Source organism: Plenodomus lingam (genome assembly GCF_022343315.1).
Source record: "Plenodomus lingam strain CAN1 chromosome Unknown contig_21, whole genome shotgun sequence".
Taxonomy (NCBI): domain Eukaryota; kingdom Fungi; phylum Ascomycota; class Dothideomycetes; order Pleosporales; family Leptosphaeriaceae; genus Plenodomus; species Plenodomus lingam.
Window position 1 is genome coordinate 205,961 of NW_027093938.1, and position 24,287 is coordinate 230,247.

Below are 24,287 nucleotides of genomic sequence, written 5' to 3' on the forward strand. Positions count from 1 at the left end.
CAGCCCTTCTACGACAAAGCTCCGGCCACCAAGAGGATAGCACTGCCAAGCTGCCTCCGCAGATCCTCCTTTTCTACGTCATGCGTGTCCTCGACCTCACCCCACTGCCGTGTCTGCCAGTTCACCTCAAGGCTGCACGCTTCGGCCGCGTCTTGCATTCCAAATCGGCTGGCTTCGGTGGGCACAGCCTTGCGTGCATGCGCAAATGCCTCGGCCCATTCGAATACAAGACGTGCGCCGACAAGCAAGCTCTTCGACGCCAGCACCGCACGCTCGAGTCCAGCAAGCTCGTAGGCAGGAAGGCCTGCGCACCAGCCGCGGATGATCTGCTGGGTCAACTCGGACTGCGACACAGGAATAATGCTGTCTGGGTCGAGTGTGGGCCGGATCTCGACGCCTGGCCACACATGTCTGGTGAGGTAGGCGAGGATTTTGGTGGCCACGTCTTCTTGCTGCTCGCGCAACGTCTTGCCATCGTGCTTGACCTCGTTCAGGACCGTCTCTGGCGCCCAGCACAGCAGGGTGTCGGTTGTGAAGACGCGCATGAGGTAGTTGAGAATGTCGTCTCTGACCTTGGTCCTTCCCTCGGCGTCGGCGGTCTCAATGTCGATGGCGCGTGCGGCCAGTGAAGTCATGGGTATGTAGTCGGCCTTGAGGGCCTGTTGTGCGCTCGTGAGCAGGTCCCACTCGAGTGCAATCGCCGTGGCCAGCTGCTGCTTGGTGGGCGGGACGGTGAGGATTTGCTTGTTGGCCATGCGGACAGGCCTGTGGTCGAGGAAGACCTGTAGGCCGCCGTCGGCCTCCTTGACATGTACATCCTTCCAGAAGCGCTTGGCCAGCATGGTCTTGGGCTTGCTGCTAGCCGAGCTGACATTTCGCATCTCGCGCGCCTGCTTCATCATGTCTGCCTGCTTCCTCTTCCGCGCCACTCTGGCCATTGCCTCTGACGGCTCGGGTGTGGGTGTCGCCGGCGGGTGGCCAGGCACTGCTGGGTGTGGCAGCGGGGTGGCGCGGCGCATGGCAGTCGTGTGGAGGCATTGGTAGAGGGCTGGTGGTGGATGGGGTCTGTGGGTGTTGGCATTGGCCTGTAGCCGCACTGCTCTGAGCGCTGGTCGGAGGGAGTCCATTGAGGGGTGTGTTCGGTGGTGTCGTTACTATTTTTGATAACTTTTTTTTTTTTCCGAGGGGGGTTTTTTTTTTGTTTTGTTTTGATGGTGGTGATTATTGTTGTTCTTGGTGTTGTTGTTGTTGTTGATGTTGTTGTGACGGTGGTGGTTGTAATGGCGCTGGTTCAGGCGTATGACCCGGTCAACAAGCCGTGAACCTATGTTCTTTCTGCTCTGCAGGGAGCGAGAGCGAGAGCGAGAGAGAGCGAGAGAGAGAGAAAAGAGAGAAAAGAAGTGCCAGTCCCAACACGGCTAGACCAGCGCAACAACGAACGGCCGGAAATCTGGGGAAACTTGGGCTGGCCGGGGCATCTTATCGGCGGTCGGCAACTGCCCAGGCTTGCACAGGCTTGCACAAGGGCCCCCCCCAAGGGAACTCCACACGCCCACAACAATCCCCGTCAAGTCGTCAGTCGTCAGTCGTCAGTCGTCAGTTAGTCGCACTGTGCGCCTAATACTAGTACTCCTACACTCTACATACAACATACCCCATGCTATCTGCTCGACTCGTCCAACTCTACGCAGTACTTACCTACCTACCTCATCCACGCCCAGGGCCCTGCTGGCATCGCCAGTCTTGCTGCTGCTGCTGCTGCACCGCCGGCTTGTGGCCTGCGAATATGCCACTGCTTTGCCACGGCCACCCCTCTTCCCCTGCACCTTGGTCACCTTCCCTCCCCCCACGCCGAAGGGGGCTTGCGAAAGACGTGCATGCTCAACACCTACCTTATCCTTCATCCATCTCTACACCTCTACCTCTCTCCAGTCGACACGCTTGCCTATCACTCCCGCTACCCCACCCAACTCCAGTCACTCCCATGCACTAAACCCTCGCTCCCTCCCTTTTCATGAATCAAGCGTCTGCATCGTCCGCCAATGCGCCCACGCCCAAGCCCATCCGCTTCGTGACCAACCACGATGGGCCCTATGCGAAGCGGCGCAGAATCAACTCGGCCTGCCTGACATGCCGTCGCAAAAAGACGCGTTGTTCTGGTGAGTCTTGAAAAGGAGAGGAGATCGGATCTCGAATCTCGAATCTTGAATCTCGAATCTCGAATCTTGAATCTCGAATCTCGAATCTCGAATCTCGAATCTCGGATCACTGAACTCTGAACTCTGAATTGTGAACCGTGAACTGTGCAGGCTGTGTCCAGCGCACAATTCAAGATGGGCGCGTCTTGGCTGACCAAACACACCCCAGGCGAAAGACCCTTCTGTGGGACCTGCACCCAGAATAAGCACGACTGCGCCGGCTACGGAGACGACCAGGGCGCCAGCGATGCCAACAGAGACGCGAAGAAAGCGGTTGGCCGGGGAAGCCAACAGTCCAGCTCAAGCAACACCACCACCTCCTCCACCTCCAAGGGCAATCCAACCACCTCGTCCAACGCCAACCCACCTTCTTCCCACAAATATGAGCAGCCCATTGACCCCCAGCTCACCCGCCCGCTCCCTCCACACACCCTCTCATCCACCTCACACCTCTCAGACTCGAGTCTCCACACCCGCTCCCCAAAGCGCGAGGAAGAGGGAGCGAGTACGGGGAGCGCGGGCAGCACGGGCTTGAGGCTCAGTACGCGCAACAGGATGCCCTACTTCAGATACTTTGGGCCCACTGCCATCGTGCCCGGCCTGCGCCAAATGGTGGTCAAGGTGCGGGGGAAGCAGCATGGCAGTGCTCAAACCACATCAGACCGTACGTCTGGCCCCATCCCCTTCTTCTCTCTTCCCTCTTACCCCTTTCTGTCTCCCAGATAGTTGACACTCGCAGAACACACAGTAGACTCGTCACCCGCACAAGCTACCAATACCTCTCCACCAGCACCACTAGCACGCACACCCATGGAAATACCCGTCTATGACGCCTCGGCCATGTCCCCAAGTCCGCTAATCACCCATCTCTGCAAGCTCTTCTTCATCCACCTCGGATGTTCCTTCCCATTTCTGCAAAGAGATCGCTTCATGCGCGATCTCGAAGAAAAGCAGGTCGACGCCATCTTAGTGGACGCTGTATGTGCCTTGGCCGCCCGCTTCTCCACACATCCCATGTTGATAGGTAACGGCGACCCCCATAGCAGTGACAGCAACGATGCGACCAAAACGCAACCCTCCGAGCATGGTCAGGCTTTTGCCCAACGAGCCAAATCCGCCATACCAGACGCCTTCCCTTGCCCTAGTGTTGCCGTCGTGCAAGCTGCCCTTTTGCTTGCCTATGACGAGTTTGGTGCCAATCGTGACAGTGGTCTATGGATGTATCTGGGTATCGCTATTCGAATGGCCCAAGACTTGGGCATGCAAACCCTGCAAGGACTGAAGTATGAGGGACGAAATGGACCCACACCCAATTCCATCAAGACAGACCCTCATGGCTTGGCGTCCCACCCAGCCCCAGGACAGCATTCAGCATCCGACAAAAGTGCCCAAGAAGAAGAGCAAAGAGCGGTCGAGCGCGAAAGACTAGACACCTTTTGGTCCATCTTCTTTCTCGATCGCGTCATCTCTTCTGGAACTGGTCGTCCAGTCACGTTGCGAGATCGTGACATTGAAATCTCTTTCCCTTCTCTGGACGAAGTCGACCCGGCTTCTGGGTGGCCCTCGCCGTATCCTGCTCTCATCCGAGTCATACATCTGTACGGACGGGTGACGGACCTGCTGAATCGGATTCGGAATGCGGCTGACATCACGACTGACCTTCAGAAGCAGCTGGGGACCTTGGAGGATCGTCTGACTCTCATATACCAGAACCTGTCACCAAAACTTCACTTCAACGCCGTCAACTTCCAGCAATACGTCAAGATTAGGCAGGGGACGAATTTCTTGCTGCTTCACTGCTGGTTCCATACCTTGATTGTCCTCTTACATCAACCGACTCTTCTCAAGACATTGGAAGGGACGCCGCAGTCACTGTCCACGAATAGCAGAGAATTGTCCATGTCCTCTGCAAAAACAGTGGCCGACATCTTGGCTTTCACCGAGCTCATCGATGTAAAGAGCGGGCTGGGCAATCCCTTTACGAGGTAAGTAATGAAGCACCCAAGTCTGACCAGCAGTCGTATCTTTGCGGCCCCATCACGCTCATATGCTGAAATCTACCTAGTCAGCCAATCTACATTGCAGCCTGTGCTTTCCTCAAGGAGACCGCGATGCATTCGGCCTCTTCTCAGCCTCATTCGCGCCCCTCGAGTCCTGGCCAACGGGGCGAACAGGAGAAAAAGCAGATTACACACACATCGCTCGATCGCTTAGGGCCCATAAACGATCAGGAGCAGAAGCAGGCGGCTAAACACACTCTGCTGGCTTCTGCTGCGAACCAAAACTACCAACGATGCTATCGTGCTCTGAAGGCACTAGAAACGTACTGGGCTGGTGTAAAGTATATCCTGACAGTCCTAGACCAGAAAGCAAAGGGTGTTGGCGACCCATTGTTATATACTAGGGAAGAGATGGAGAGCGCGTTGGAAGCGCCCAGGCCTGAACCTTCTTTCACGAGTCCCGGGTGGCGGAGGAAGCTTAGCTGGGGCACGTATCTCACGGCTGAAAGTTCTGATGGTGAAATGGCCAAGGTAGCTGCTGCAATGAGAAAGGGCACACGGACACCAACGATCCCAGGGTCGCCCGCAGTACATCCTAGTCAAGGTAAGCTTTGCCATGTTCTCATCCTTGTAAGGTCTTCAGACTTTGCCGGCAGTCTATCTTGAGGAAATTTGCAAGCGTCCGTATCGACACCCCTCTCACACACCAGCTAACCCTACCTCCAGCTATCGGATGGTCCCTCACCGGCACAATGAATTCCCCATCTACCAACGTCGCCGTGATGTACACATCCGAGACCAGTGATGGCCGCTCGACAAAGCCTCCGCCGTCAAAACCTGTCCCGGCAAGCACCCAGCCGTCCATCGCATCCCTCATATCCGATCCTCCCATTAAATTCGAGCCCAATCAGGCTCTACCGTCCGCATCCTCATTCAACAACTTCGATCCATCATCCATGCCCCCTCCACCATCAAATGTTCCATACAACGGCGTTTCCGCCTCAGATCCTGTACTTGTATCAGATGCTGATCTCCTCCTCAATCTGCATTCTCCCTTCACCGCCGGGTCGCCTACAAGCGCGCGAACGTCACTCCATGGCCCCTCGCCGTATGCAAGGGCAGCGCCTTTGACAAGCAATCATCCTACTCAACAACCTCCGCAGCCGCACAACGACTTTTCGCCCACCTTTGCCACGTTTTCAAATTCCTCGGACAACACCTTTGGTGACATGGTGATTGATACCCAGGACGTTGACATGTCTGCACTCGGCGCCGATATGATGCCCTGGGATCTGGAGTATCTGCCACATGACGTGTTGTATTTTGGCGATGGTGGGGGCTTCGGGGCCAGTGGTTTTGGGACTGAAGGTGCGTCTCGTGATCATGCCGGGGGTTGAACATTTCTAGCGCTTTTTGTTGGTTTTCGTTTTGTTTTTGGGTCGTTTTCTTTACTTGTTTCTCTGGGCGCGGGTGCAGGTGCATGAGGGAAAAGTCAGATGGGTTCGTTGCGCGCACGCGCCGGTTTTGTTTCTTTTTCATCATCGTTTCTGGCAAATTGTTGGAACACATACTACACATGTAATAACAGGATACCCCCCCCCCCCCAACTTCCCACTCGTGCGTGGAGTTGAGCAATGCACGTGGGAAAGCAATGCCATGCAACGCAATGCAATGGCGAGGGAGGTTTTTTCGTGTACAAAGGGTCTATATATTTTTCACAAAATGCATGGATTGTGCGGTTCTACCGTGCTCGGCTGTTTGATCGGGTCTTTTTACTTGGATTGTTTCATTTTCTTTTCTTGGGTTGAGCTGGGCTGGGATGGGGGTTTGTGGAGGGGAGATGATTGTGAGGGTTGGGGGGGATGGAGAGGAAGATGATTTAGCAGTGGTACTGTGGGCATGTCAAAGGCATGTGTGGACATGTTCCACAATATCTAGTTTTTGGCGCCGTCTTGAGCTTGAGCTTGTTCTGTGGCTATTCTTGGAATGGGTTGGTAGAGGTGAGGTTTGTGTGTTTTTGTTGTTTGTTTGGCTGGTCTTGCTGGTGTGGTGATTGTTTGGGGCAGTGTGATGATCTTGTTCTATTGTCTGTCTGTCTATCAAGGTCTCGCCATGTTTGTTAATGCATATAGTGTGCTTGGGTTGCTTAACCTATTCGACTCTGTAGTCCATCGCCCGTTCCAAAGACCACAGCCATGGGCTCATCACCGCTTCAATACTTCACGAATCCCCTCGCCAGTTACTTCAATCACGTCGACACATGACAATCTCGTACCCCACGCCCTTGACCCCAAAATACCACACCTTCAGCCTCCCTCCGCGCCTCTCAAAACCCAACACTGCCTCCCCGCTCCACCAGCTCATCCTCCTCACCCTCACATACCCAACACATCCGCATCACCATATCCATCCCCAACCCCCCCCATTTCCGCCCCTTCCCTATTCCCGTCGCTCCTTCCCAAACCTCTCAGCCCCGCACTCGGTCTTGTTGTTGCCCGTCAAACCCTCGTTCACCTCGACTTTGCGCCCGCCACCACGTCACCCGCCCAACCAGCCTATCGCCGTCCCCGCCTTGCCTGGAACCTTCTATCAGTGTCTGGGAGGAGTCTGGCAGCGCGATATTATGTAAGCAGTGCGCGCTAGCGGGGCTGCGGTGTGTATATAAGAGCTGCCTGTCCCCCTGTCCTCCGTCCTTTCTCCACTCTACTTTACTTTACAACCACTCGCTCGTTCGCCTCGGGGGGGTTTTTTCTTTCTTCGGCGGCTTGGGGCTTAGTGTTTGGTGGGTATGTTGTTTGAGGGTTGTTTTGTTTGGTGGTGTGCTTATGTCTTGCTGGTTTGTTGGTACCTTTGATGTTGTTGACATGTCTCGACGTTGTTGACATGTCTCGACATCGTCAATACAATTCGACATCGTCAACACACCTCGACATTGTTGACACACCTCGACATTGTTGACACACCTCGACATGGTCAACACACCTCGACATTGTTGACACACCTCGACATCGTCAACACACCTCGACATTGTTGACATACTTCACTTCACTTCAACATGATCAACATCACCTTACTCCAACATCATGTCGCCTTGGTCTACCACAATTACCTATCAACATCATAACAACTTGGCTACTTGACCTTGACTTTTGCTATACTGGACACCACCCCCAACCATCAACCTCTTCCTTCACCACCTGGATTCTGGATCCTCGGACTCTCGACACATCTTCACTTACGAACAGCTGTCCTAGACGTAGGCGCTGGGCACCGGACAGGAGGGACTCATCGGCAGATCTCCTGGGCGTCCCCATCCACGGATGGTACGACGCTTTGCTCGAAACACGCAAACATCAAGGATGGCACAGGGTGTAGACAAGGCTACAGGGTCCCTACGTGTTGGATGAATGGTCTCGCCATGGTGGCAATCACAACTAGATGCTCGGGACAACTTTGGTTTGGAGGGTCGGAGGGTCGCATAGGCAGTTGAGTCCATCGATTGGTGTTGGAGGACAGAAGGTCAATGGCTTTTGCTAAACCTGGCCTACCAATCGGTTTGCTGAATGGTGCGGGAGGACAGACGGTCAATGGTGCTTGCACTAAACCAGGCCTACCATTCTTGCTTGGATTTCCTCCCTGGTTACATGTCACCGGCGCCCTTGCGGGTCAGGTCAAAGTGGCATGTCTTCAGTGCGCTGGTGAGAGGGACTTGGTTGGGTGTTGGTTGGATCATCTTCTGGGCATCTAGTCATTGTCGGCCATTGGGATTGAAGCTTGGGGTTGAATTGGATACTACTATCAAGGGGTTTAAACTTTATCAAGCTGGAACAGGAATGTGGGGAGATGGTCTCAAGAGTTGAGTTCTAAAAGAACGTACTCTGCACACAATAAATGCATTATATTATTGAATCAATCACCCTGACTGGCCATGACTTCATTCTCCTCCCACTTGTCCTTGATTTGCTTGTTCATGAGGCTCAGTAGTCCAAAGATGCACCAGAGCAGTTTGCAGGTGGTGTTGTTGACTTTGACCTGGAAGATAGCGGTCCGCAGACACGACCAAGACTCAAGACAATCTCAAAGATTCCTCACAGGAATGTTCCTCTCCAGATAGCCATACCATTTCGGCAACGTCCTCTTCAACGCCCCAGCACTCGACAATTGCAAATCCTCAATCGCACTCGCCCACTTCAAGAGATTGCCCTCACTCCACGCCGTCCCCATGACGGCTAGTCCAAATGGCATCCCCGTGGCGCCATGCACGCCCCCTGGCAGCGTAATCATCGGATATCCAGCCTGCGCTGCAATCTGGTAAGTCTGGCCAACATCCGGCGGCACCAGCAGCGCGTCGAGACGCCGGCCGTCATTGGCAAGTGCAGCATCGATTCCGTCTTCTCTGGTGCTCGATTGCGTGAAAGCGAGAGCTTGGTAGTACGTCTCGTCCATGTTGCCTTTGGTATCCAGTGAGGCCAGAAACCCATCTTGGCCAGAGTAAAACGCCGGGACACCGTGAGGCCAGGCATGACCACCTTCTGACCCGTCGTTTGCATAGTTGTACGCGACTATATCCTCCAGGCTTCTGATTTCCGTGTTCTCGAGCTCGGAGAGGTATGTTTTGATGTTGTTGTAAAAGTCGACTTTGACAACTGTGTATTCTGATTCGTTTGGGTATCCGCGAGTGCTTCCGTAATCCCAGTTCCAGCCATCAGGCGATACGATGGTCTTGTAGTTGGGTATCTCTGTATTGTTCAGCACGACTCCCCCGGCGCCTTCAATCAGTGCGATGATTGAGAGAAGTAGCGCTTGCTGTTCCGCATCAGCATAAATCCAGAAAGAGGACCATGGTAGCCCGAAAGTTGCGTTTCGTAGCGCATGGCGATCGCTTAGAAAGGGAATGTAGCCATTTGGTGGAGTTTGGCCGGCTTGTGCAAGGGTGTAGTTGTCTCTTGGATCTATACCGACGATGGCGTCCAAGGCGTACGCAGCGTCTCGCACTGTTCGCCCAAACGTGCCGATTGTATCTTGATGGACACTCTCGGGTACCACACCTGCGCGAGACGTGAGACCGACGGTCGGCTTGATGCCTACCAGACCGTTCCTCTCTGCAGGATTGATCACGGAACCATCAGTCTCTGTGCCTGTTGCTTGTCAGCTCGGACTAATGATTCTCAATCCGTCTGCGCTCAGTACCAATATGCAAACAGGGTCATGAATCACTGACCCAATGAAAAAGTCACCACGTTTGCAGCAACAGCTACTGCACTACCAGAGCTGCTTCCACCAGGGTTCACCGTGAGATTATACGGGCTCCGACTTTGGCCACCTCTCGCCGAATAACCCTCGGAATAGTTGTTCGATCTCATATCAGCCCATTCTGACATGGTCGCTTTGCCCATCAAGACTGCACCGGCGTCACGCAGTTTTGCAACAACATGCGCATCACGGGGGACAACGCTACCCAGCAACGCCCAACTTCCAGCCGTAGTTTCCATATGATCTTTAGTGGCGATATTGTCCTTTACAATAAAGGGAATTCCATGCAGTGGTCCGCGTACATGCCCCGCTGCCCGCTCTGTATCGAGCGCCATGGCGATCACCTCAGCATCGGGGTTTAGCTCCATGATTGAGTTGATGTAGTCGTCCACCTGAAGAGCTCTTTTCAGGTAGCATTTGAGCAATTCGACGCTTGTAAGCACCCCATCGCTCATGTAGCCTTGCAATTGGTCAATGGTGGCCTCTTGAAGCGTCATCGTACCGCATTTTGGCATTGGGAAAAGATCTGGACTGTTTCTGGCATCTTGGGCGGGGAAAGCATATGGGTAAGGTTGCTGCAGAGGATCATGGCTCAAGATGATTGATGCGTTTTTGCATGAACTACATGATGATGCTGTCCCGAGAGCGACGAGTGAAAGAATTTGGATGGTAAGCATCATAGCGTAAGTAGATGATCGAAGACACACGAACCCGTGACCCCAGAAGCGCGTCTATGCATTCTCAACACTGGTACCTACGCCTTGGCGCTCGTCATTGTACCTATCATGAACCGTTGCGGGCTCTGACATGACCGAACCTGCACTCACCACTTTGGATAAATATCAACACAAATCACATGAACTATCTGATCGTAATCCAATGACTCCAGTGTGCAGATACGGCGTGGCAAATAGGCGGAGGTGAGCCCCATATGAGTCACGTGACTAGCATGCCAGACATGTCAAGCACTTGTCTGAGACCAATGTGCAACTGCATACTACTGACCAATCGTTTCTACAAAACTTCACCAAACGTGTACATGTCCTTTGAGACTCTTGACAATTGACTGCACTTTGCAGATATTCACAATGTCAACTATATTGTCCGTCAACAATGTCGACACCGTGTTGGGAGACGCTGCTACTAAGTACCTCACGTTTTTCCCCTACTTGAACTCGGATCTACAATCACTACGATACTCGATCGCAAAGGATTCCATAGATGCAGCAATCAAACACCCAAAACATGCTGCTCAGCCGCGGTGCCCTTAGAAAACAGCTTTCATCCGTTCTGGCTGGCATCAAGGCACAAGGACTCAAGATTGAAGATGTAGTTGCAGAGGAGATGCTGGATCATCTCCCAGGCCTCGCCGAGCTTAAAGAAGGCCGTACCTACATTGCCGATCTTGAAACCCGCGAGCAAACTCTACTGGCCCAGAATGACGATTTACTAAATAAACTAAAGGCCAAAGAGGTGGAAATCCAGGACCAGCCCGGGAATATCAAATCTCTCGAGATTGAACTACAACAAGCCCAGCGACACATTGAAATCTACAAGGGAATCTCGGAAGATGCAGACAAGCGCGCCGACCGACTACAAAAGAAACTCGACAGCGTCCAAAGCAAAGAAACCATCTCCGACTCGCTCTCGGCCAAAGTAGAAACCCTGCAAACCCAACTCCACACCCAACTATCCTCCTACCAACTCCTCCTCCAAAAACACAACCAAGCCACCGAAGCCGCCGACCAACAACGCACCCAATACCAACACGCCTTCAACACCCAACACACCCGCCTCCAAGCCATCATCACCGCAAAAACCGAAGCCCTCTCAACCGCACACGCAGAAACCGCACGCATAGAAGCAGAAACCCAAGCCATCTCCGACGCCTACACCTCCCTCATCGACACCCTCGAAATCGACCACGCAAACGTCTCGGCCGCTGTAAACCAAAAGGCCCTTGAACTACGCAAATCACAAATCACAGTTGCCTCCCTAAACGCCCAACTCGAACCCCTCGTTCACTTTGCAACACACACCGCCCACATAATCAAAATCTACCAGACTTTTGCCCACGCACTGTTTAACCCAACACCAGCCTCCACCCCCGTGCGTCTGGGCCGTGATTTCACAGCCCTGCTGGATCGCATGGCTGATGCCCTTGATCTGTACGAGGAGCTGGCGGAGCAGCCGGTCGAGGCAAAGGCTCCGCATGCGCTGATTCGCGAGGCGATGGATACGCTGGCGGTGCAGAATGGGCTTGTGTGGGATATGCTGGGAGGGATTTATGGGGATGTGGAACAGTATATTGCAAAGTGTCGGCCAAAGGAGCAGGTTGTTGCTGGACAGGTGAAGGGGAATTTTGTGGCGAGGCTGAGGAAGCGGTTGGTTATGTCGTAGGGTTTGGGGAAGCGGGGGGTTTTGGATTCTATTGGTGTTGCTGCGTTGGGAGGTGTAGTTGTGCACGAGAAGAGTTGCCTGCCCATGTGGATTTCTTTCTTTTTCGCCTACTACTGGTGCAATATTTTGTGTTCTGATGATTCATTGTGGCCTGTGATAGTCTCTCTTGTGTCCAATTCACTGTTCCCTACGAGATTGCACAACGTTGATGTGCCAACAAAAAACAAGCCTGTCAGACTGGCCAGATGCATCATTAATGGGAATCGGTTTTTACGTCCCCACCGTGAGAGACGAAACGTTGAACAGTAGTAGACAAGCATCCACAATACACCCGGCTCCCAAAAACACGTCAGAGGCCGAATAAATCCCTAATGAATTGGGTATCTGCAAACTGTAATTCCACAACTATCGGCAAGCACGCATTGCCTCCAACAGCGAAATCAGCAGAAAAGCAAGCAAGCAAGCAAACAACGAACCGCCTATTCTACACCTCTTCACACTTATTCATGGCCCCAACCTATATTTTCTCGACTTCCAAAATATTCCCCTGCCCATCCGCCGCCAACTTCTTCTTCACAAGCGAGGCATTGCGCGGATTCGGGCTATTAAAGATGTCGTCAATCTCCTCGAGCGTGCGATTCTTCGTCTCGGGCAGATACAGCCAGCAGACAAACGCCTGGACGGGACACCAGACGGCAAACACAATGTACAGTTTCCAACCGATATTCTTCATCGCGACCGGGTAGGCAAACTGGTTGACGAGCATGGCGGTGGTGAGTGCGAGGTTGGAAAAGGCCATGCCCTTGGCGCGCATCTCGAAGGAGAGGACTTCGACGGGGTAGAGGGCTTGTAGGGGTGTGATGCCAAAGGCGAAGACGGAGTTGAAGAGGAAGATCATGGCGATGAAGGCTTTGCTTGCTGCGTCGTTGGGGTTGGATTTGTCAGTGGTTTGGGAGACGGCGCCGATGGCGCCTAGCCAGAGGACGGCGGCGGCGGAGAAGGCACCGATCATCATGGGTCTGCGGCCGAGCTTGTTGACGAAGAAGGCACCGGTGACGGCCTGGCAGTGTTAGTTGGTGTTGATGTTTCAACGTGGCAAAGACTTACAAAGACGAGTTGAATGCATGACTTTCCGAGGTTGATGTTCATCTGCTCGACTTGGCCGGTCACGCCAGCGGTGTCAAGGACGGCAGAGATGAAGTAATCAACCGAGCCGTTACCGGCCCATTGAGCGAAGATGACAAAGATGCAGTTGCATGCCATACGGTACCGGGCCTGACGAGTCTTGAACAGCGAACCATAGTCCCACCAGCGCTTGTCACCGCCATCCATGTTGAGGTATTCCTCGTACTCGCGAATCTGCATGGAGACCCAGATGCTGTCTTCGTTGCCGTTGCCGTGGTACCGAGTCAGAACCTTCTTCGCCTCCGATTGACGGCCACGCGTGTACAACCAGCGTGGGCTTTCGGGGAGGAACCAGGCCAAGAGCAGGATGAGGGCGGGGAAGAGCATCTGCAGCCAGACGGGAACCTTCCAGCTCTGGTTGCCAGGGAGGTTGTTGGAGCCGCGAGCAACACCGGCCGCCAGAATAGATCCGACAAACCAGAAGGTGTTGTAGAGACCGGTGATCTGACCGCGGAAGGCAGGGTGGGCTGTCTCGATAACGTGGAGAGGCCCAGCCGTGGTCATGATGGGAACTACAGCCTGTCAGCCCAGGTCGACACAAACATGCTCGTGCTCAGAAGACAGTCTCCTTACCTGCAAACCCAAGCAAGAATCGACCTCCCATGAACTGGCCGATGGGATTGTGTGCTGGCGCTGTCGACTGAATGATGACACCCGTGACACCAATGGCACCTCCGATCATCATGCCCCATCTGCGTCCCCAGGTATCACAGGCAGGCCCGATGACTGCGAGCGCTACTACGCCGCCAATTTGATACATGGAGGTCACGATGCCAGCCCAGGCACCATCGTTGTCAACGTTGTAGTACTCCTTGAAGACTTTGTTGGTCAAAAGGGCGTTGAACATGGAACCATCGAAACCGTTGCAGGTCGAGCAGAAAAAGGCAACAAAAGCAGAAAGGTAGAGAAGCATGGCCGAGGCATTGAACTTGCTCGGAGGCTCCTTCAACATGGCTTCGGCAATGGCTTCGGAGCCAGAGATGACTCTGACCTCTGCCACGGCACCTTTGGGGTTCTGGGGAAAGCGTGAGCGAGTTTGATGGCAGACTGTGTTGTTCTTCCTGTGCAACTTACGCCATGGTCTGAAGTCGTTGTATCGACATGGGTAGCGGTGTTGTCCTTGAGTTCGGACATGATCACAGGGGGGACTCAGGGTGCTGTCAGACGAGCGCTACTGCTGTCACTGCTGCTCCCACCAGGGGGGGAGGGGGAGTCGACAGTATATAAATCTGATGGGCGCGCGTGTGCTCACGACATGGTCGCGTACCTGTGTGCTCATGGCTGGGCTGGAGCATTAGCCGGATATTACGGGCCGGGGTTCACAGCTGCATCCCAACGGCGCAGGGCAGGCTCGCTGTGCCCTTCTGGAACGAATGGGTGAAGTTGACGCGGACCTGGCCACTCCGGCCTGGAAGCGGACTCGCTCGGTCGCCTCCCAGAAGCCTCACCCGTGTGCCTCGCCCAGGCCGTCTGTCCAAGGGCAAGCTGGCTAGGGTTCATTGAGCACGGAGAACAAGACTCTCTCCGGGCCTTGGTCGTATGCTCACCACGCCACAAGACAAGACAGGGCGGGCCTCGAGACCAAGCAGTGGACGGCGTGGGCTTTGGTAGCACCGGTACCGGTACCGTCCTCTTAGTAGGACAACAGAGTTTCAAGAAGACCACCTAGAGTAGCGGTCCCGTTGCCACAGCTTGGCGTGGACAACCAGAATCCCCGTGGGGATCCCAACATCCCGTCTCCAGACTACCGAACCTCCTACTACTCTACCGTATGGTCCAGAGTCCACCATCTCGGCCCCCCTGCCCCAATGCAAGGCTAATCCAATGAAAAAGTGAAATAGAAGAACAGAAGCATACTGTCCTGCATACTACTCTACGCTGCTCCATAGTATGCAGTCCGTAATCCTGGACACCCTCATCGCCAGCTGTCGTCCAACACTCGTCGCCGTAGCCGCCTCATGCACAGCAAGAGACTGCAGACGAGCACGAGGCAAGCTACCGGTACAAAGGTGTGGTGGAAAGCTCCTTGTCCTGCCTGGCTAGCCAGTGCACGGTGCAGAGCTTGGCGATCTTGAGACAAGCCCTCTTAGACGATCTGGTCATCTGCTGGGTAGCCTAGCTAGGCATTCAGCATGGGTAACCGGCTGCCGCAATGTGGGCTTGGTGAAGGTTGAGTTGGGGTGGCTGTCGTTCTCAAACACGTGTTTTATCCGCGAATCGCATCGAGGGATGGCTAGGATGTACTCCATGTATATCAGGCATCTGTCATGTAGGAGGATTTACATAGTACCATACCTACTCTTGGTCTATGTTATACCGTACCCGCTTGCAATTGGACGTGAATCCCCTCCCAAGCGACGCCAGAGTACCTAGGTATCTACCCTTTACCTTCCGACGAGACAGTCCAATGCTACCAGCAACGCCACATCACCTCTTCGTGCGACCTCCCATCCGCAAGCCCAGATCAAAGACAACACCTAGGTACTAGGCTAGGGTACGGCAGTAGGACGAGACTCTGTTGGAAGCAGGGCGCGCGCTTACGGCCAGTGTCACGCGTGTTCAACATGAAGAAATACGGAAGTCAGCTAGAGGCTCGGTGGCCCGTATGTATGTATGTACAGCAGGTAGTGAATACGGCGGAGAAATTCCCAGCTTTGTGTAGTGCAGACGCCAATGCGGTTGCTGGACAGGTTGCTGGACTCTTGGGCTGCCGGGTGACTGGCTTGGGAGAGGAGGTGGGTGCGGACATGGTTGCTCCGCAGTCCTAAATAGGAACAGTGAAATGCTTTCAACGTCTAAAGTAATGTGTAAGAAGATAACTTGACCCTTTTTTTTTATCTTTCACATAGAAATGCTCTTCCTCTTCAATTTTCCCGGCGAGTGTTCTGGCATAGAATTGATTCCTACCGTCAGTTTGGCATCCGCAATGTTGTTCTCTCGTGTGTGTGTGTGTGTGTGTGTGTGTGTGCCGTCAACGAGCGTATGCCGTGACAATGGTGATCAACTCGGGCGCTTCGACCAGAGACCAACGGCACCACGGCCCGTGTCAGGTGCTCCTGTGTACGAGTCGGCCATTTGTATTCCCATGGCCATGATTTAGCTCTCCAGTCTCGACACAAACTGTTGCCAGGAATGATTGTCCGTAGTGGAATCTTCGGTTGGCTCGCCTACCTGATCCCCTAGGAGCTTAGAGGTCAACGTCTAGGCTGCTCCTTCGTAGAGTAGGTACATCTACTCTACCTACACCAGGTCATGACTGTGTAAAAATGCTCAGCACCCATCCGCCCTTGCTCTTCCCGTCCCGGACTCATCGTCCACATCCCCGACTCAAAGTGCGGGTGGCTTGTGTTTCGTTCCGGAAGTTCTATTGTTGTTGAGAAGTCGAATGTTGCATCTGGCAGAACACAAGGACTGCAGGTGTACCTACTCTAAAAAACAAATTCGTAGCGGCGTGAAACATCGCCACAGGCCTATAACAAACTAAAGACCACAGAACATATACACAACGCAGCCAGCGTGACCCCGCTCATCCTCAGTCCACTCGCCGCACTCTCTCCTTCACCTTTCTGTCCTTCCTCATATCCGTTTCCCATGTACAACGCTCCCAAGTCGGTCAACCCACCATCATCGTCAAACAATGCGACACCATCGCCCGTCCACTCATTCGCATCATCGGTTCTAAACGCACCGAACCACGCATATCGCTCGACATAGGTGAGATTGTCTAGATACGGCAACGTCTGATTCATCATCGCAACAGTAGCACCTGCATCCTGCTGTGGCAAGCCCAACTCGGTGACCCATATTTTCAGCGGCTCGTCGCCTGTCGAATTGGTGTTGTAAAACTCGTCCAAGGTACCCAGCCAGCCCGCCAATCCAGCGAATTCCCCATACCAATGCGCAGCGACAAAGTCTGCAGGACATCCATTCTCCCTATCGATTTCGTAGCACGATTCGTTGAAGGAGCGCAACCACTCGAGGCCGTTTCCACTGCCGGTCGTGCTGGGGTGACTGATTTTCCAGTTTCGGCCTCCACTTTGGCCGGTGCGAAAGGGCACTACATAGTCAATGTATGCACGTGCTGCATCTTCTGGCGATATGCTGCTACCGCCGCTACCCGTTGTACCATCTGGTTCATTGAAAGTGAGAAGGTGGGTACTACTTGATGCGAGGCCTTTGATGACGCTTTCGGTTCGTGGGTCTTGTGTCGCGTCGATGCCATGGACCATGGGGACAAACTCCAGAGAATCCGAGGGTATTAGGTCGTTGTTTGGATAGGGTGACCAGTTGTAGTACCAGGTTAGAGGACTATTGGAGGAGAGGAGGCGGTTGTCCGAGGCATGGGTGTCGCCAATGAAGGCGAAGCCTCGTTTAGAGTCTTGTGCAAGTGCTCTACTTGCAATGAGGGTGAACAGGGCAATATAATGAGCTCGGTGCTCTCGGTCGCAGGTAGACATGGGATTGCAAAACATGTTGTTGACTCTGTAGATGTCGAACCAACATGAGAACAAAGAGACTGTTCCAGGAACTCGGTTTTATGGTGTAGATCTCAGATCTCAAGTGTTGCCAATCACAGCGCTAACATCCTGGTATCTACACAACCTCTCCTCGTATGCCATGTTTTGTGGCGAGGTACATGGCCATCCTGGGCTTGCGTCATTGGATCATGGAAACCGGGTGGGAGTCCTGGCAGTAGCACCGAGAAAAAAAGGCACGACTGACTCGAGGGAATGGGGGGCGCCTTGAAACCTGCTGGCAAACTGTAAAGCATGGACATGGAATGGATCAAGAGGCCTGTGTCGTGAGCTTCAATGTGGATAGAGTTGAATGTTCATCCAACTTCATTTTAGTTGGGGTACCGGTATGACAGTGGCTCATCTCAGCGGGCCCAGACGGCACTACCGGTAAGATCCACGCCAAGACGTGTGTACTTGGCCGCTTGATCTTGTTATTGTCGAAGGTCTTCTGACATGGATTTATATATGCGCTTATCACGCAAGGCACTTTGTACAATGCTTCCTTCCTTCTACGTATTGCAACATGCTAATAATTAAAAACACCGTGGATATCAACGAGACAAAATACCTCTATATTGTACCATCACACGCCAAAATCTGTCTAACCGAGCAGGCTCGAAAGCACCAACTTCGCACATTCAAATCTCGCATACCGCATATGCCATCGTTGACTGGAAGCTCGCCATTTTACAAGATACCGACCAAGGAGGGCAAAGTATGAATCGCCAACAACACCCTTAGTATGCAAGTGATCGTCCCTGACTAACGAGTTAGGCCTTCGACTATCTCTACAAGACACAAACCCGTCGAAAGCTCGTTACTGCTGACAAAGAGAATGTCTCACTAGATGCAATCAATGATTTCCAAGAGATTCCGACGAGAAGGCCACACAGGTCACGAAGAAGACAAGGCAGAAGAAAGAGTGAGTGTTTTGCAATACTAATGTCGGCGTGGGGATATATGCTATTCGCACTGCTTGTTGTATGAAGTATACTATCAATAATGTTCATGATGTCAAGGAAATCTTATTTTTTGGTCGACTATGCATCTTCTGGTGATGTAGTAAGTACCTACTGCGTCTGTTGCTACTTGATTGCATTGCCCAATGCAAGGATGCAACTAGTCCTGAAACCGCCTAGCGCACCCAGCGAAATCCCTTGCAAGATTGCACGTCAAAGTCTATGGGTAAGTTCACAGGGGACACTCGCTGATTGATCCATTAATCGTGAAACCGGGCAAGACAGACATGGAGACGTCATCACAAGTCCGCACAGCAGCAGATCACCCCAACATAGAGCATGAGCATTCAAGACGTCGCAGGTGAAGAGTAAATGTTTGAGAAAGGCCATGGCCTTTATTGTTATCGACCAGACACCGGAGAAATCGAAGTCCCATATCATGTATACATGATGAGTGTGAAAGACCCTAAGATTCATCGCTCATTGACTCCCAGACCGTGCCCATGCATTGACCTTTTTCTTCCCTTCATCGCCACTCGCTCCCTCTTCGCCTACTCGGAAGCAGTGATGGCTTTACGGGCCTCACGGCCACGCTGCCTCGAGTTCAATCGGCGCTCGAGACCCTCGTTGGACTTCTTGACGACCTCGGCACCCTCGGTGAGGATGAGCTCGACGTGGGAGGGGTTGGACATGTAAGGGTTGATCTGTGTGATTATTAGAAAAGATATTTAGCTTGCTGCTGGATAAGCTCAAAACATACACGACCGTGGGCACGGTAAGTGCGCCTTCGCTGCTTGGGTGCCTGGTTGACCTGGATGTGCTTGACGATCAAGTTGGCCGTGTCGAGTCCCTTGGTGTCGGCGTTGGCCTCTGCGTTCTTGAGAAGACCGAGAATGATCTCAGCCGACTTGACGGGCCAGCGGGCACGGGTGACGCCCAGAGCCTTGCCTAGGGTGGTGTTAGTCTGGTGTTTGGTATATTGCATGCCCTCCTTCAATTGCCAATCTCAACCAGAGACCCTCAAATGAAGGATCATGCCCAAAATATACTCTCTGCTTGCCACACATGCGATTGCTGTCATCGACAGTGTGTGGCTGAAGGGTCTTCAGAGGGCTACTCACCCTGCGCAGTGCGTCCAGTGCCTCCGGCGTACCGCCTCATGGGGATGGCCTCCTTGTGCTCCAGAACATTTCCGAGGTAGGTGAGGGCGCGCTCGAGCTTCCAGCCGTTGATGGCCTGCGCAGTCTCGCGCGTGTTCTTGAATGAGACACGGAGGTAGCTGCCGCGGGCGCGCGCAGACTTTGCACCGTCGATGGTGGGACCGTAGCGAACCTGCCACCAGTCATTAAAGCATGTTCGCGAGGGCAGAAATAATCGCAGTCTACGCGGAGGGCAGCTGTATGGCAGCGGAGGGCGGCGGGGGGCAGACGTACCATTGTGCCTGTCGTGTGCTGTGGTTGTTAGTCGAGGGCGACGGTTGGTGTCTTGTTTCGATATTGAAGCCTCTGTGGAGAATTGCGTGTGCCCGTAAGCGAGCCAGGCACGGCCAGGGTGCCTCCGCCGGGCTATTGCGCTTGACCGCATTCGGGGTAGCCCTTGGCGAAAAAAATCCAGCTCTCGAACTTCCAACAACTCCAGTCGCGACGCTCTTTTCGTAGCAACCAGCCATCGCCCCATCTTCGCCGACCACGTACTCACGCATAGCGCATCCGCGAAGCGCATAGGTGAGATCTACCCCCTATCTGCATTCATTTCACATTTCATTCAAGGGCATTGAGATACTGACTTTGCGCAGCCAGTAGCTTCTTTCCGAACACATACCCCCCAGCTCTTTAGCTAGCTACTCGATACCAGCCAGACAGAAATGGCCTTTACTCCCAGGTACGACGATTCCGCTTGCGCATTCACGACTAGCTGTCCTTGCGTATTATCTCTCGGCTACCCTTGTTTGCATCTTACCAGTGCTTCTGGAAAATCATCTTGGAACCTCCCTACTTCTCCCGTAGCTTCCACTGCTACTTTTGCTACTACTGTTTCTACTCCGCATCTTATGCCTCTTCGGTTACTACAAAACTGCACTACAAGAACAGCACTGATCTTCATCTAGAGGCGGACGCGGTGGATTCGGCGGCGGCGGCCGTGGTGGCGGTGGTGACCGTGGTGGTCGCGGCGGCTTCACTCCCCGTGGCGGTGCGCGTGGCGGTCGTGGAGGAGGCCGTGGAGGCTTCGGTGACCGTGGAGGGAGAGGAGGCGGTCGTGGCGCGCCCCGTGGAGGGCGCGGTGCCCCACGAGGTGGTGCGCGAGGTGGACGCGGTGGTGCTCGTGGTGGAGCGTATGTACCCTTTTATTCCTCCATTCCTAATCAATACCGCCTCGCTAACAATTTCTCAGCAAGGTAATTGTCGAGCCCCATCGCCACGCCGGCGTGTTTGTCGCCCGCGGAAAGGAAGATCTCCTTGTCACCAAGAACTTGACCCCCGGTGAGAGTGTCTACGGGGAGAAGCGCATCAGCGTTGGTGCCTCTACCGCCCCCGCAGATGGCGAGGACGCTACCGCCAGCAGCACCGAGTACCGCGTATGGAATCCTTTCCGCTCCAAGTTGGCTGCTGGTATCCTTGGTGGTGTCGACAACATCTACATGGGCCCTGGAAGCAAGGTCCTCTACCTTGGTGCCGCCTCTGGAACTAGTGTATCTCACGTCGCCGATATCGTTGGCCCCGAGGGAACCGTTTTCGCTGTCGAGTTCTCCCACCGCTCAGGTCGCGATCTGATCAATATGGCCACCCACCGCACAAACGTCATCCCAATCGTCGAGGATGCCCGCCACCCTCTCAAGTACCGCATGTTGGTTGGCATGGTTGACTGCATTTTCGCCGATGTTGCGCAACCTGATCAGGCCCGTATCGTGGGTCTCAATGGTAAGCTCTTGAACCAAATACATCCGTGAAATACTCTCTAACATGTACACAGCTGGTCTCTTCTTGAAGGTTGGTGGTGGTATTGTCATCTCTATCAAGGCCAACTGTATCGATTCGACGGCCGCCCCTGAGGCTGTCTTTGCACAGGAAGTCGCCAAGCTACGAGAGATGGGCATCAAGCCCAAGGAGCAACTGACGCTTGAGCCCTTTGAGCGTGACCACGCCATGGTCGTCGGTGTCTACCAGCGTGCGCAATAGATGGAATCAGTCGTATACCACCATGTGTCGGTTTGGAATTTATGATGCATAGATGCGGTCATGTACCTGTACTTCACGGAATTTGGCGTTCGCGGCGCCCGGAGGCTTTGGTAGTTTTTCGTTTGCCCAAAAGATATATTGGATGCATATCAAGAAAAAATCACTTTACCAAAATTGACCTTGCTAGTTGGTGACGCGGCATGACTCTTACATTAAGTGTAATGGTATTGATGTTTATACGGTTCATTAGCTATTATCGAGTTACAAGACTCTCTGGCTCAATCGGCCCCCCTCCCTCCCTTCCTTTATGCTCATGGATGGCTCGCCCAGCCTGCGATGAAGTCACACCTTACGGAGCTCGTAAGATCAGAGAAGCCATAGCGCTCCAAGTTCCGAATACCAGGGAACGTAAACGGTAGGGCTTGGCCACGGCAGTCGAATTCACTGTTTTCCAATTCATCAGCTTTCTGCTCCATTTCCCGGCATGCCTTTAACCCATCCAGAGTGCAAAAGCCAGCGACTTACGAGTACAACGTGCAAAACGTCCCGTCATCCGGTCCGGCAGATGAAGTTTGTTTGACATATGCGGCTTCGATGTTTTCTGATCAGAGTGAGTAAACGTTGGGTAGTCTGTTTGGGGAAGCGTGGGACTGTTGAGAGGATGCGGGCGGCACGTACGGCATGTGGATGCTTCGAGATGCAGGTTTGTGCATTCACCTGTGAAGGAGGCGTCTTTGCAGAGGTAGAGGTGTGGAGTTGCTGGGCCTTCGGCGCCTTCTAGTGGGGTTGGGGCGGCGAGGGCGAGGGTGGCGAAGAGGATGGGTAGGAAGAGCATTGTGGGTGGATTTTATAATATGGGACTGGTTTGAGGGCAATGATGCAAGTTGTGAAGGAATGGTTTGGTTGTTGTTATTGTTGGGAAGTGTAGAGTGTGTTGCGTCAGATGCGTAGGCCGTGGAGAAAGGTGCGATTATTAGGAGGGAGTAATGACAGTGGATTCCTTAAGGAATTAAAGCAAGAGTCTTGATGGAAGTAACGTTCGGGATGGCAGAGGTGGTGGTTATATATAACTTGTCGAGTTGTGTTTGTTCTTGGCGGACAAGACTGCATTCCAGAGCTGTCATGGTGGTACCGGCGATGTTTACCTAGGAGCTTCCCCCGAGCCTCCCGAATTGAACTTCAATTGACGAATCTTTATTTGGATCCCAAGGGCCTGTAGTGGATATATCAATTGCAGAGACGTTACTTCAAAGTCTGCGTTTGTGCATGCTCTGGCACTGATTGTCATGGATCATGAGTCCGCTCTGGCTTGGGTTATTCGGAAATGGGAAAATTGCAAGCTTCCTAGCGAGGCCATCATTACTCTTTGCAGGCTCAATTGCTAGCGAAGAAGTGTCCATGGATTTGGGAGAAAGTGAGGGTAGATGTCATTGGCTTGCTCTTGAATGTAGCAAGAAGTAGCACCAACCGCGCGCAAGAAAGACAACATCTGCGAGAACTCCCGCGTATCCCCCAACAATATGCACGAAATTGTAAAGGATCGATATAATGTGACGTCAGAGTAACGTGCAACTTCAAACCCGCAAAGCATACCTATGCTACGTGCAACACAGCTCAACCCCAAACACACCAACTTATCACCCTGCATTGCAATTCACAACTTTCACCATGTCTGAAGTACAGCCAGTCCAGGTACCTTTCAAGAACATCATCATTAGTGGTGGGGCGCGCGGAATTGGGCGAGCGCTTACGAGGATGATGCTGGAAGCCGGCCACCATGCCTATATCTTCGATATTGATGGCGATGAGATGGAACATACCGTCAAGGTGCACCTCAAAGCATACTACGAAGACGGAAGGTTAGGATACGCTCTCTGCGATCTTCGCAATGTCGAGGACATTCGTGTCAAGGTCAAGGAAGCTGCGCAATTCTTCGACGATCGCATCGATGTGCTCATCAATAATGGAGGCATTGCCAGTCCTTACTGGAAGGACGGAAAAACCATGGAAGATCCAGACACGTTGTCCGAGTGGCAGGCCTACATCGACACGAACTTGACTGGTCCCTTTGCTATGTCGCAAGCTTGCATTCCATACATGAAGGCTCGTGCCTCAGACGTCGAGCTCGGCGCGCACATGCAAAACGAAAACAACTCGAGCCCAGCAGGGCCATGCATCATCCACATCGGCTCCTTTCGTGCGCATCAATCGGATCCGAACCAGGAAGGATACGCGTCAAGCAAAGCCGGACAACTGGGCCTCATGCACTCCATGGCTATCAGTCTGGGATCTTTGGGCATCCGCGTCAACCTCATTGCGCCTGGACGCATCAAGGTTGCACATGAGTGCAAAGAGGGAGACGAGAAGGGGTTGGATTGGGCTGGACAGAACGAGAGGAAGGACATTGACGATCATGCGGCCAATCGTGCGGGAAGACCAAAGGATATCGCCGACGCAGCGTTGTATCTCATCGAGGCTGGCTTTGTGACGGGACAAGACTTTACTATTGATGGTGGGGCCCTGAGGATGAAGAAGTGAAGGATGGATGAACGTGGTGGCTATGGTGGCCGTGGACGAATAGGGCGGCTAAGCCATGCCA

The 24,287-nt window shown here is 53.3% G+C and overlaps 13 protein-coding genes across 13 annotated transcripts; 7 read left to right on the forward strand and 6 right to left on the reverse strand.

The window, feature by feature from the left end:
- Nucleotides 1-8: 8 nt before the first annotated feature.
- On the reverse strand, nt 9-1,127 carry IAQ61_005015 (uncharacterized protein; the record flags this gene model as incomplete). The annotated part of the gene is made up of 1 exon (XM_066096603.1): nt 9-1,127. One exon carries the CDS (start codon nt 1,125-1,127, stop codon nt 9-11), a length of 1,119 nt encoding a protein of 372 aa, XP_065953298.1.
- An 887-nt stretch (nt 1,128-2,014) lies between these two features.
- IAQ61_005016 (uncharacterized protein) lies at nt 2,015-5,595 on the forward strand (the record flags this gene model as incomplete). The annotated part of the gene is made up of 5 exons (XM_066096604.1): nt 2,015-2,159; nt 2,368-2,862; nt 2,938-4,183; nt 4,264-4,802; nt 4,925-5,595. 5 exons carry the CDS (start codon nt 2,015-2,017, stop codon nt 5,593-5,595), a joined length of 3,096 nt encoding a protein of 1,031 aa, XP_065953299.1.
- A 2,126-nt stretch (nt 5,596-7,721) lies between these two features.
- IAQ61_005017 (uncharacterized protein) lies at nt 7,722-7,946 on the forward strand (the record flags this gene model as incomplete). The annotated part of the gene is made up of 1 exon (XM_066096605.1): nt 7,722-7,946. One exon carries the CDS (start codon nt 7,722-7,724, stop codon nt 7,944-7,946), a length of 225 nt encoding a protein of 74 aa, XP_065953300.1.
- Nucleotides 7,947-8,275: 329 nt separating this feature from the next.
- On the reverse strand, nt 8,276-10,260 carry IAQ61_005018 (uncharacterized protein; the record flags this gene model as incomplete). Its single annotated transcript, XM_066096606.1, has 3 exons — nt 8,276-9,342; nt 9,420-10,182; nt 10,243-10,260. The coding sequence occupies 3 exons, from the start codon at nt 10,258-10,260 to the stop codon at nt 8,276-8,278; spliced, it is 1,848 nt and encodes a 615-aa protein (XP_065953301.1).
- Nucleotides 10,261-10,696: 436 nt separating this feature from the next.
- On the forward strand, nt 10,697-11,851 carry IAQ61_005019 (uncharacterized protein; the record flags this gene model as incomplete). Its single annotated transcript, XM_066096607.1, has 1 exon — nt 10,697-11,851. The coding sequence occupies one exon, from the start codon at nt 10,697-10,699 to the stop codon at nt 11,849-11,851; it is 1,155 nt and encodes a 384-aa protein (XP_065953302.1).
- A 517-nt stretch (nt 11,852-12,368) lies between these two features.
- On the reverse strand, nt 12,369-14,170 carry IAQ61_005020 (uncharacterized protein; the record flags this gene model as incomplete). The annotated part of the gene is made up of 4 exons (XM_066096608.1): nt 12,369-12,911; nt 12,959-13,548; nt 13,610-14,051; nt 14,111-14,170. 4 exons carry the CDS (start codon nt 14,168-14,170, stop codon nt 12,369-12,371), a joined length of 1,635 nt encoding a protein of 544 aa, XP_065953303.1.
- Nucleotides 14,171-16,506: 2,336 nt separating this feature from the next.
- On the reverse strand, nt 16,507-17,508 carry IAQ61_005021 (uncharacterized protein; the record flags this gene model as incomplete). Its single annotated transcript, XM_066096609.1, has 1 exon — nt 16,507-17,508. One exon carries the CDS (start codon nt 17,506-17,508, stop codon nt 16,507-16,509), a length of 1,002 nt encoding a protein of 333 aa, XP_065953304.1.
- A 568-nt stretch (nt 17,509-18,076) lies between these two features.
- IAQ61_005022 (uncharacterized protein) lies at nt 18,077-18,540 on the forward strand (the record flags this gene model as incomplete). Its single annotated transcript, XM_066096610.1, has 2 exons — nt 18,077-18,268; nt 18,328-18,540. 2 exons carry the CDS (start codon nt 18,077-18,079, stop codon nt 18,538-18,540), a joined length of 405 nt encoding a protein of 134 aa, XP_065953305.1.
- A 523-nt stretch (nt 18,541-19,063) lies between these two features.
- Nucleotides 19,064-19,948, reverse strand: RPL17 (60S ribosomal protein L17; the record flags this gene model as incomplete). Its single annotated transcript, XM_066096611.1, has 4 exons — nt 19,064-19,216; nt 19,273-19,460; nt 19,634-19,844; nt 19,898-19,948. 4 exons carry the CDS (start codon nt 19,946-19,948, stop codon nt 19,064-19,066), a joined length of 603 nt encoding a protein of 200 aa, XP_065953306.1.
- On the forward strand, nt 19,913-20,348 carry IAQ61_005024 (uncharacterized protein; the record flags this gene model as incomplete). The annotated part of the gene is made up of 3 exons (XM_066096612.1): nt 19,913-20,039; nt 20,171-20,236; nt 20,308-20,348. 3 exons carry the CDS (start codon nt 19,913-19,915, stop codon nt 20,346-20,348), a joined length of 234 nt encoding a protein of 77 aa, XP_065953307.1.
- A 272-nt stretch (nt 20,349-20,620) lies between these two features.
- NOP1 (Small subunit processome complex component) lies at nt 20,621-21,688 on the forward strand (the record flags this gene model as incomplete). Its single annotated transcript, XM_066096613.1, has 3 exons — nt 20,621-20,844; nt 20,904-21,430; nt 21,483-21,688. Coding segments are annotated over 3 exons (957 nt in total), but the record flags the coding sequence as incomplete, so codon positions are not given.
- Nucleotides 21,689-21,999: 311 nt separating this feature from the next.
- On the reverse strand, nt 22,000-22,523 carry IAQ61_005026 (uncharacterized protein; the record flags this gene model as incomplete). The annotated part of the gene is made up of 3 exons (XM_066096614.1): nt 22,000-22,132; nt 22,214-22,289; nt 22,367-22,523. 3 exons carry the CDS (start codon nt 22,521-22,523, stop codon nt 22,000-22,002), a joined length of 366 nt encoding a protein of 121 aa, XP_065953309.1.
- An 833-nt stretch (nt 22,524-23,356) lies between these two features.
- Nucleotides 23,357-24,226, forward strand: IAQ61_005027 (uncharacterized protein; the record flags this gene model as incomplete). The annotated part of the gene is made up of 1 exon (XM_066096615.1): nt 23,357-24,226. The coding sequence occupies one exon, from the start codon at nt 23,357-23,359 to the stop codon at nt 24,224-24,226; it is 870 nt and encodes a 289-aa protein (XP_065953310.1).
- Between the last annotated feature and the right edge of the window lie 61 nt (nt 24,227-24,287).